Here is an 11,635-nt window from a genome sequence, read left to right on the forward strand (position 1 = left end):
TGAGAGGTCTGTCCAGTTGGCTGGAGATGCGACTGTGCTATGCTGAGGTGTTGGTGATTGTTCATTAGACTATATTCTGTCTGCTTAGGCAGAAATGCTGTATGTCATAGTAGACTTTCCTCTCCAAATATTTGCTGTCTTGTCAGCAGTTTGGCTCTTTGTATTTACATGAATTTGTCTTAATTTTTCTTTTTATTCTTAAAAACCATTGAGAGAGGGATTATGCATGACCAGGCGTTTTGAGTTGTGTGTTTGCTCCGTAGGTCAAGCCCTACTGTGTACATAGAGAATGAGATTACTTATGTGTATGTAAAGAATGGCCCTCACTTCCTTTCAGAATTTCAAATGCAGGTCTCTCTCTTCCTGAGTTGATGGGATGAGGAAGTTTTTTCTATAGTTGCCTGAAGATGGTGGACTGAAGAACCCAGGAGTTACGAAGATTAGGATGTAAAATAAGCACAGCATTCCTTGAAATCTAAACAGGAAAAAGTGAGCATAATTTGCCAAGAATTGTATCCATTTCTGGCAGCCATGTTCCAAAAGGTTTTGAGCCGCATTTCTTCCCATCTGTCGTCACTTGTCCACCCCCGACCACTCTGCCCAGCTGGCTCTGCCTGCCTGTTCTGTGCCCTGTCTTACTCTGTCTCATACTCCTTTTGACAGTGAGCACCATAAAAGATACCTGCAGCACAGGCATTTGACTTTGTGATTGTAAAGGTGTTAACAGAGCTTCCTTTTCACTTCTGAGGTGGTAACACAAAGCCACACATTGGAATGTTTGATTCTGAACATGCAGAAGCCTCCTGTAGCATTAAGGGAGGGGAAATGCGTGCAGTTAAATCCCAAGGTCAGTTGGCCAGATCACTGATGTTTGAGACTGGAGGACCCTGGCCCTTAGCCAGTTAGTGACTGTCTGGGAATGAGGGTGTTGATGGGAAGCAGACAGAGAAGAGGGGGACATCAGCCCTGTTATCACCCCCACCACATTGAAGAATTGATCATATCCTGCTAAAAGCACCGTGTACATACAATTTCAGCTTTCCCTTGTTCCTTATTGTTTGTGGAGATGGTACCTATAGTGAAAATTGGTCCCTAAATTAAAACTTTGAGATTCTAGGTTTAAAATAGAAGCTACACTTACAGTGTTTATTCACTTGGTGGTTTTTGTGGGTTCCTGTCAGTAAATGATACAAAAATATCTGCTGTTGGAAATTCTGGAAGCAGGTCTATACCTCTGTTTTATAAATTCACCAGAACCTGGATTTGAGCTTTTTCATTTGATAGCTTGTTCTTTCTTAAAGGTGAAGATTTTTCACATTAAAATTAGTTATCTCATTGCTTCCTGTTGCTGTATTTACTAAGCTATAAAATTTAGTAGTTTGGCATTTACATAAAAGTATGTAATGTTTGGGATTTGCTTCAAAGGAATCTGGGGGAGATTAAGAGGGGTGTACATGAACAAAGATTGCCGTGTTGACAGTTACTGAAGCTGGATGATGTTTACTTGGGGGTTCATTTTATGATGTTTTTCTACTTTATATTTGAAGACTTTTTTTTTTCATGGTAAGAGTAAGGTAGAAAGGAAGCTACTGAGAAAATTAAATTGTTTGAGTTTCTGTGAAGGTTTAAAAAGTAAAAATTCTCCATATTGGTGTTTCTAATCACCGTCCTCACTGTCATCCTCATATTATGTCCCAGAAAGATACAGACAGAATGTGAGGACTTAACAAATTTTAAGTGAGCATTTGCAGCATTTGGTTGTTCCAGAATTCTTCTACATGGAACACTACTTTTAAACAAGTAACCCGTAGAGTAGGCCTTGAGAATCATTTTTCTCCACGAGGATTTTATCATGATGGCGTATGCAATTATGTTTGTTTTTTAAACACAATTTAGTGCAATATCTTCTATTCTCCTTCCCAAAGTCCTTGATAGGGACTTAGAATGCTTATTATGTGGGTGAACAACTAGTCTATTTCTTCATTTATAGATGGGGAAACTGAGACCCAGAAAGTGATATGCTGAACTTAAACTATTAAGGGACAGTGTCTTCTGTATTCTCATTATTTGACCACAGTATTACTTTGCATTTGGATAAGTCCAGCAACCTCCGTTTTTCCTCACCACAAACAAGAACTTACTTCTTCCCCACCATTTCCACAAAAAAGTTATAAGTACATTAAAAGATCATTTTAGAATCAAGATTTTATTTATCCAAACTCATATTTAAATTATGTATATTAAAGAATTAAGAGCCATGAAAACCTGGGATTCAGGGAGGTTTTAGTGGCATTTGGATGAGCTATTCTTTTTATAGATTCTTTGATCTATATTTTTATTTCTTTATGTTTCTTTCCCCATGCTCCCCTTGTGAGTTTTCTGTCTATATTTTCATTTTTCAGTGTGTGTTTTGGCTAGACACTTTCATTGTGAAATAATAATCTAGGTCAATGGTCTTAATAATTTTAAAATGACTATTAAAAGAAATAGCGTAAAACTAAACTTCTTAAAAAAAAAAAAAGCCCATCATCTGAACATTTTCTGCCTCTCAACTCTTATGATCCCCTTTCAGCTATACATTTAGGTTTTTACACCAGAAGCACAGCAGGGTTTAAAATAGTTTTTCACAAAATTGATTTTGCCAGCATGAAATCTGCAGAGGTCTATCTGTTATCTTTAGAATTCTGCCTTCCAGCTGTGCCATGGCTAAGACTCCAGGCAGTGAGGAGAGGCATGTTATTTGGTTTCCTAAATGCTAAGAGGCACTTACCTTCCACACCATACAATTTGGTATGGTTGGCTGTCCAGCTAGTCTTTTTAGAGGTCAGGAGTTGGGTGGGGAGGGAAGGAATTCAGATGAGGATTGAGTTGGGCCAACAGCTAGAAGTTTATTTGGCTTTTAGGCACTATTTGTTAGTCTTCCATAAGCCCCTGATCATCCTTAAAGTAGGAAATATAAAATGTACCTTCATAATTTGAACTTTAATGTTACCATTGATTATAATTGTAGTCAGTCTAGATTTCCATAAGAGGCTACCTTAAGAAGACACTTAATAGCCACTCCCCTCAGAGATTTATACTGGCTCCTGAATTCATTTGGGTTTTTAAGAGTTATTTATTTTAGAGACTGTTTCTTCTTCTGTCAGCATGAAAGGAAATCACACCACTTGTATTTTAATGTTTGTTGCTACAGCTATCATAAAAGGAAATGCACTTCTGTGTTCCCCCCCTTCTTTCAAACACTTGCTGAATGACATTTTACACTAGGCGCAGGCCTGGAAAAGAATGCTGGCGTGGGTAAAGTAGGAACGAGGGAGAATATTTACCTCTCTCAGTAAATAAGAAATAGGACATGACCACCTCCTTAACATAGAGTGTCTTTATCAGCTGGATCTAAGTTGGCTTTCAGATGTTAAGATTCAGATATTTTAATTTTCATCAAAGTCCTTAGTTTGCCTTTTTGTACATGTCTTAGATTTATACAGTTGCTTTTCTAAGAATTTTTATTTCCCTTTTGTCCAGGTATTTACCGCCAGAGTGTTTTGTGGTTGGGAAAGAACCACCAAAGATCTCAAATAAAGTTGACGTCTGGTCAGTGGGTGTGATCTTCTACCAGTGTCTTTACGGAAGGAAGGTAATGAGGACGGCGGGATGTGGTGGCGTCTGTCTCGGGGGTGCATGTCACAGTGGTGCTGTGTGCATTCTTCCCTTGGACTAATCATTGGGTCATACAGAATGGAATCCCGAAAGCTGTGGCTCGAAGAAAATACAGACTTAATTATAGAAGCTTTATGCATAGAAGCAGAAATTTCCAGTTCCAGGGCATCTAATGAATTCTGCTGGGCTGTTGAAGACATCCTTTTTTCGCCATTCACAGTTAGATCTAGAGAGCCCATGCTCCACAATGAGAGAGCCCATATGCCATGAGTAGAGAGGCCCAATGCAGCCAAATAAATAAGTATTGTATATATATACACACACACACACACACACACACACACACACACACACACACACACAATCTTCCCAAGATCCATTCTTGAGGGTCGTGAGAACTGAAACTTGAAATACCTGCAAGGCTTCTTACTCCCAGCCACCCCATTAGCATAAAGTATGCTTCGTATTTCTATACTGGTGCCAGAAAGTACTTATTTTTTGTTACTTCTAATAAAGGTAATATATTATTTGAATAAGTGAAAAGCTAGGTATTAACTACACATAATGAATTTTCACATTTATGTTTTCCTTGTGAGCATAATATCTTGTAAATGTATATACTGGGATCCATTGTATATTTATACTCCTGTTTCTGCTACCAGTACATTTGTATGTTTCAACGTTCCCCACTGGGCTGTGGGTATAAACTATTTGGGAGTTCTGCAACTCACTTAGATTCCTAATACTTTGATTACAATCCCCAGACCAAACTGTTAATTCAGATTTCAGCCTAGTCTTTACCTTCGCTTTGGTCTTTGTTTCTTTATTGTACCTATCTAACATTCAGAAACTATTCAGAACTAATGGGGTTAATTATTATTTATACTCTGGTATTATAGAAGTGCTGCAATAATGGTGGCTGAGGTTATCTAACAAGAACAGCAATCTCAGTAGAAACACTATAGAGGACACCAGGTGTGAACTTCTTTCTTAGGAGTTTATCAGAAAATAGCGATTTGTGGCACAGATGAAGCCACTCACTTAGTAGCCCCAGCTCTCCCGCCCCCCAACTATGTCCTGATCCCTCTCCTCTTTCACTTCCTTCCTACCTTTTTATCTGCGTCTTGGGTCCATCTGTGGCACACATACATATTACCACTTCGGGCAAAAGAGGCTGCTGGTTCGTGTTCTGAATCTCCCTATCTTTGCTGTAAGCAAAGGCACTGTGCTATAGCAGATGCTGCTTCTGGTCCCAGCTCTACATTAACCTAGATGTTGGAACTTGAGGAAATTACTTCAAAAGCAAGTTACTTCAAATCCACGCCTTTCCATCCTTTATCTATAAAATGAGAGAATTAGAGGAGATCATCCCTAAAGTTCCTTCCAGCAGTTCTTGTGGAAATATATGTTTACCTTTCCCTTCTCTTTGCTTTTGAATTGTGTTTTCTTTAATTTTAACCAGAGGTCTACCTTTGTTTGTTTTTTTATTTGATAGCCTTTTGGCCATAATCAGTCCCAGCAAGACATTCTACAAGAAAATACTATCCTCAAAGCTACTGAAGTGCAGTTCCCGCCAAAGCCAGTAGTAACACCTGAAGCAAAGGTAAGTCTTGACCCATTGGCCAACAGAAATGTCTACTTTGCCTTCTCTATTATTTCTTTGGGTGATTTCTCCAACCTCTATCTTCTTCTCTCCGTCTCTTCCCACAACAAATATTTATTAGGTACCTAGTATTAGACAACTTCCCAGGTGGCACAATGGTAAAGAATCTGCCTGCCAGTGCAGGAGAAGAGGGAGACATGGGTTCAGTCCCTGAGTGGGAAAGATTCCCTGGAGTAGGAAATGGTAACCCCTTCCAGTATTCTTGCCTGGAAAATTCCATGGACAGAGGAGCTTGGCGGGCCACAGTCCATGGGGTCACAAAGAGTTGGACATGACTGAGCGACTAAGCACAGGTGGAAGTACTAGACACTGTTCTGGGTAGTGGAGAGAGCTGTGACTGTACAGCGATGAACTACATAGACAAGGTTTCTGTCCTCATAACGTGTATGCTTTACTAGGTGAGATAAATGGTAACTAAAAATGAATACCTTTCAGATAGTGATAAATATTATAGAGAAGAAATCAGACTAACGGAAAGGGAGAGGTGGGAACCTCCTTTTTTGATGTCATGGTAGAGAAGGTCTAGATGATGAAGTGACTTTTTTCAACAATCTTGACGGATGTGAAGGTGGGAGCCATGTGTAGACTTGGGAGAATATTCTTAACAGAGAGAAGAGAATGAAGCTCAGATGTGAGTGTGAGCTTAGCCAGTCCCCAGAGCAGGCAGAGCAGAGGAGAGCAGAGAGAGGCAGCAGGATGGACTTAAGCTTATGGGAGGCAGTTGAAGGTTTTTGTCCGGCCAGCCATGTAATCTGATTGCTCTTTCAAAAGCCTACCCTGGCAGCTGTGTAGAGGGAAGATTCAAGGCAAAAGGTGTGTATTTGAGTTGGTATCCAAGCCAAGAAAACTGTCGAGCTCCAGATACCTCACTAAAGAAGCTTCATTTTTAAAGGTCAAGGACCACTATGTTCATTTCTATGAATTTGTTATCTTCCAAATGCTTTAATAAAGCAACTGCCTATAGATGTCTTTGTTTTTGAAAAACCAGGAATTGTATCAATTAAACATGGAAAAACAAAAAATCCGTAGTTCATTTTATGTTTTTAGATATATTAAAGTAGACTTTACGTTTTAGAACAGTTTTAGACTCACAGCAAAACTGAGTGGAAAGTAAACATTTCCATATACTCCCTGCTGCTGCAACCCTTCTCCCCTTGCCCTGGCACACTCCCCCAGTGCACAGCCTCCTCCACCAGAATGTCAGCAACCTGCACCAGAATGGTGCATCTCTACAATCAATGGACCTCCATCCAGGCATCATTATCACCCTAATGCAAAGTACAGACTTTGAATGATACTATTTTAGAAATAAAAAAACTGATTCAGCTGTTTAAATAATTATATTTAAGGTTTTATTAAATAGAGCTATCTGGTTAAAAAATAGGAGAAGACAGATAATGTATGTAAGGGCCTCTGCCAATGCAGGGGACACAGGTTCAATCCCTGGTCTGGGAAGATCCTACATGCTGTGGGGCAGCTAAGCCTGTGTCACAACTACTGAGCTCACGCACCTAGAGCCTGTGCTCTGCAACAAGGGAAGCCTCTGCCCTGAGAAGAAGCCCGTGCACCGTGACTAGAGAGTAGTCCCTGCTCGCTGCAACTAGAGAAAGCCCTTGCACAGCAATGAAGACCAAGTATAACCATAAATAAACATAAAATTAAAAATAATTGTAGAAACTGAGGCTATGTAGCTCTTCATACCCAGCACAAAGGAAACGTCCCTGTTAGTAGTAAATTAGGAATCCAAATCAAACCCCACTCACAGTAAGCCTGTATGTTTGCAGAACTCTTGGGGAGACAAGTCCTGGTCAGATGCTCCTTCACTTAGATGTGTGCCTGATCATTTGCTTAACGACTTTTCAAGGGAGAATAAGATACACCGAGAGAGCACTTGCCAGCATGTGACACACGGCAGTGTTAGTGTCATCACACCACCTTTCATATGCTGATGGTTTGTCACTACAGTTTTCACTTCCTCAGGAAGTTCCCATGAGACCAGATGCAGAACTATGAAGTTAGGCTGTGCCCATGCATACTAGCCAAGGCAGGGAGAGATTTTTCTTTTGGTCTTTGAGATCTGTAGAGGTCATGCCGCGTTCCCCCTCGGGAATGGCTCAGGCACCTGTGCTGGAGAAGGAGTCGGTGGCCACAGAGCAGCGCTGCATCGGGCACGTCTTTTCTGGGTCCGCCTAGTGGTTTCCAGGCAAGGCCCTAAGCCCCTTCTCTTTAGGAGACTTTTGCTCTGGGCCCTGGCAGCTGCTACAGAACCTCCTGGGTTCCCTCTTGGGGTGCCAAGATTATCTCTTCAGGCTTCTTCAAGAAACTTTCCTTTCAGGCGTTTATTCGACGATGCTTGGCCTACCGAAAGGAGGACCGCATCGACGTCCAGCAGCTGGCCTGTGACCCCTACTTGCTTCCTCACATCCGAAAGTCGGTTTCCACGAGTAGCCCTGCTGGAGCTGCTATTGCGTCAACCTCGGGGGCGTCCAATAACAGTTCTTCGAATTGAGACTCACTCCCAGCCACAGACTGTTCGACACACAGAGTGGACAAATGGCGTTCAGCAGCGGGTTTGGAACATAGCGAATCCAAATGGATCTCATGAAACCTGTACCAGGTGCTTTTATTTTCTTGCTTTTTTCCCATCCATAGAGCATGACAGCATCGATTCTCAGTGAGGAGAAACCTCGGGCAGCTCTGGCCAGGCCTCGTAGGAAAAGGCCCCGCCCAAGGTTCCGGCGTCAACGGCCACTGCGTGTGGCTGCTCTGAGTGAGGAAAAAATTAAAAAGAAAAACTGGTTCCATGTACTGTGAACTTGAAAACATGCAGACTCAGGGGGGTCCCTGATGCAGTGCTTCAGATGAAGAATGTGGACTTGAAAATACAGACTGGGCTAGTCCAGTGTCTATATTTAAACTTGTTCTTTTCTTTTAATAAAGTTTAGGTAACATCTCCTGAAAAGCTTGTAGCACAAAGGCTCGGCTGGGGATGGTGTTTGACTTCGGAGGAAAAAAGTTGCTATTGCCCGTTAAAGGCACTAGAGTTAGTGTTTTATCCCTAAATAATTTCAATTTTTAAAAACATGCAGCTTCCCTCCCCCCCTTTTTTATTTTTGAAAGAATACATTTGGTCATAAAGTGAAACCCGTATTAGCAAGTACGTGGCAATGTTCATTCCAATCAGATGCAGCTTTCTCCTCCGTCTGGTCTCCTATTTGCAATTGCTTCCTTCATCTCAGTAGGGAAAAAATTGAGTGGGAGTACTGAGATGTGTGGGGTTTTGCCATTGGACAAAGAATGAGATTAGAACTCTGCAGCTTGGAGTCTCTCTAGGTTTTCAACTATTTCTTCACAATTTGAACACTTGACGGTTGTCCCTTTTAATTTATTTGAAGTGCTATTTTTTTAAATAAAGGTTCATCTGTCCATGCAGTCCTCTTGGATTCTCTGAATGTAGTAACCATTGAAACTGTTCCAAGGGCAGGCAGAACTCAGGCTGGGGAGCCAGTGCTCCAGGGGGCAGGGCTTCCCACCCTCAGACCCCGTGCACTTGCTGAACGGTGTGCGTTTCTCATTAACAGTTACTGTAAAACTTGATCAGCACATAAGCTTTCCTCTGTTAGATCTTTTGACAGGAAACAACCTCCAGCCACCTGAATTATGTGGGTATGTGCTGGGGTGTGTGTGTGTGTGCGCGCGCATGCACACACACACACACACACTTTGTCTAACTCACTTTTATAGATTGATTGAGTGAAGTTAAAAAATAATCTCAAAGGAAATAGGTATTTCAAATATGAACATTCTTTTGGAACTTTTTCTTTTTTTAATGTGGTTGTTTCTGAGATGGATGATCAGCTGAAGACAGAGCTGAAATGGGAGCTGCGTGGCCCCACCATGCCCTTGAAACAGCAGAACACTCGACAGTAGAGGGGGAAGGAGGCCAGAGTCTGAACATGTGGTAGCCAGCTTGGAATGTTACTGACATATGTGGCAAGAGGGCTCAGCCAGAAATATTTAAAGATGCAGCACTCAGGCATGCGAGTTGCCTGGGCAAGGGGCGGGCTGGGGGTGGCGGTGGCGGCAGTCAGGAAGGGTAGAGAGCGCTCAAATGACTCACAACCAGTATTTCTTTGACATGTGAAGAGTACCAGTAGTGACACATTCTCCAGGCCCTTTATGGACCTGCCCCTCCCCAGTGTCAGGCTATGTTAAGGGAGGATGGAGTGTTCAGATTAGAGAGAGGTTCATGGGCAGGTGTTGTCCTGTGGAACTCTGAAGGGAAGGAAGTCAGCTCCTGAGTGCTTATTGTCCCCCAGCTTTCCAAAGCAATCTTACCGCAATATATATATTTACGCACATGTGTGTATAGTATCTTTTTCTTCTTTAACCGTTACTTTCAAGCTGCTAAGCAGAGTACCCATGGGGTCTCAAAGGTTGAGCACAACACTGTAAGGATGGTGTCTACATAGGTGAAGAGATGAATGAAGTTGAGACCATGTTTAAACTTACTCAAGACAATAAGTTCTATTCCTCTTTTCTTCTCTCTCATTCAGTGATCTTGAAGAGTTGTGTTTTGTTTAATTTCTGACTTTCTTCATGTTGAAGGGATGCTGCATCTTTAAGCCTTCCCTCTAATTTCCTGCCTCCTTTCCCCCAGGTTCTTATGAGCCAAGGTGTAGGACTGTATTTGGTGATCTGTCTTTTCTGCCCTCATCCTGAAGAAGGGGTGCCCTCTCTTCGTGCTCTTATTGGGCCTAGGGCTTGGCTGGAACTGCCTGGGCTTGGTTGAGTCTGGGCACGGCCTCTTTCCAATGCATGGATAAGCCCCAGGGGCAGGCAGAATGGTGACCTTTTCTAGACTTGTAAGTAGCCAGTGAAATCACTAAGTGGAGTTCTTCCATGACATATTTTGTTAATATGGGTTTCACTTTTTCCAAGGATAATCCCTTATTGCCACAATGTTGATTTCCTTTAAACAATGACAAAAAAAAAATGTGTATTAATTTGTAATTATCCCAGCCAGACTGTTTTGGCCTTTCCCAATTTGGGGGGTGGGGAGGATATTAAAATAAGTTTTAAGAAGTGACTTTCCTAGCCTCTTGATTTTACTCTAGTTCTCTAGCTTCAATCAGGGCCCTCAGCACCTAGGGGTGTAGCTCGAGGACCCCTGGCAGCTGGCAGAGTCCCAGTGGATGTCACAGTCGTGATGGGAATGTGTGGGTTCATATGACATCTGTCACCCTGATGTGCCAACAGCTAGAGTTGTGGGTGGGAATACCCACAGTGAACAGAACGGGGAAGGCCCAGCCGTGACCATGAACTCATAATTCAGGGCTGGAGGCACTGGGCACAGGAAGACATGAAATGCAGAGGTCAAAGAGAAGGAACTGGGCTCTCCATCTCCCATCACGCACAGGCAGCTTTAAATGGAGTCTCGCCAGTCAGAAATTTGTAATCCCCACTTGTGTGGCTGGCCTGGACGGGTCTGCTGTCTTTTTTAGAGGGCTTGTTTTTTGCTTGCCTTTTAGTCCAGGAAGGACAGGTTTTCCTCCAGCTGCGAAGACTAGCAGTCAAGGAGCTCTTGAGTTTCTTAATTTAGAAAATAACTCCCTTTAAACATAGTTATCTCCTAGAATCCTAGAGCTAGAAGCAAGCTTTGGCCTAGCTCCTTGCCCCTAAGAAGGCGAAGTTTACAACTAATTTGACTCACCTTTGGCAGTCTTTTGCTTTCTGAGAGTCTTTCCTTCTCTCTAGCACGCATCATTCCTGTCACTCAAGCCCTCTTCGCCTATAATTAAAACCCACCTGGGGTAAGTGGGGGAGAGACAGGATGCACAAACTAGGTATGCTGTTTTAGTTTCTGAAGGCAGAAGTTACGAGCCTCGCCTAGAGATTAAGAGCCTGGGTTTTAGAATTAGGTCTGGTTCAAGCCCCGCCTCCACTGGCTTTAAGAATTTCTCCTTGCATGGTTAGAGTAAGGAGTAGAAGTGAGGTATTTAAAGTACCTGGCACACAAGGGGGGAATCAAAAAGTGTGATTTAAAAAAGATCACAAGATTTAGTGAGACCAAGATTGCTGGTTGAGGCTCAGAGCCTTTCTACTCTCCAGGTTGTCAGGAGGTTTTGCCTGGGGTTAGGATGCAGACCTTGGGGAACCTTCCTCTCAGTCTTGAGATTCACTGTCAACCTCTATCCTGCAAAGTCAGCAGTCTTCTCTTATCCCGCATTCAAGACTGCTCTGGGAGGAGGCATCTTACAGGCCAGCAGCAGCAGTATCACCTGGGAACCTGTTAGGAATGTACATTCTCAGCCA

General features: G+C 42.5%; 1 protein-coding gene across 8 annotated transcripts in view; it reads left to right on the forward strand.

Annotated features, from left to right (window-relative positions):
* TLK2 (tousled like kinase 2) overlaps window positions 1-10,409 on the forward strand; it is a 124,325-nt gene extending 113,916 nt beyond the window's left edge. For 7 of the 8 annotated variants that reach the window (XM_061392269.1, XM_061392268.1, XM_061392272.1 and 4 more), the window contains 3 exons: window positions 3,523-3,634; window positions 5,153-5,260; window positions 7,656-10,409. In XM_061392269.1, coding sequence (XP_061248253.1) covers window positions 3,523-3,634; window positions 5,153-5,260; window positions 7,656-7,829 — 394 coding nt within the window. In that variant the 3' untranslated portion in view covers window positions 7,830-10,409. The other variant, XM_061392271.1, reaches the window with a different exon arrangement.
* Window positions 10,410-11,635: the final 1,226 nt, after the last annotated feature.

This window comes from Bos javanicus, chromosome 19 (assembly GCF_032452875.1).
Source record: "Bos javanicus breed banteng chromosome 19, ARS-OSU_banteng_1.0, whole genome shotgun sequence".
NCBI classification, from domain to species: domain Eukaryota; kingdom Metazoa; phylum Chordata; class Mammalia; order Artiodactyla; family Bovidae; genus Bos; species Bos javanicus.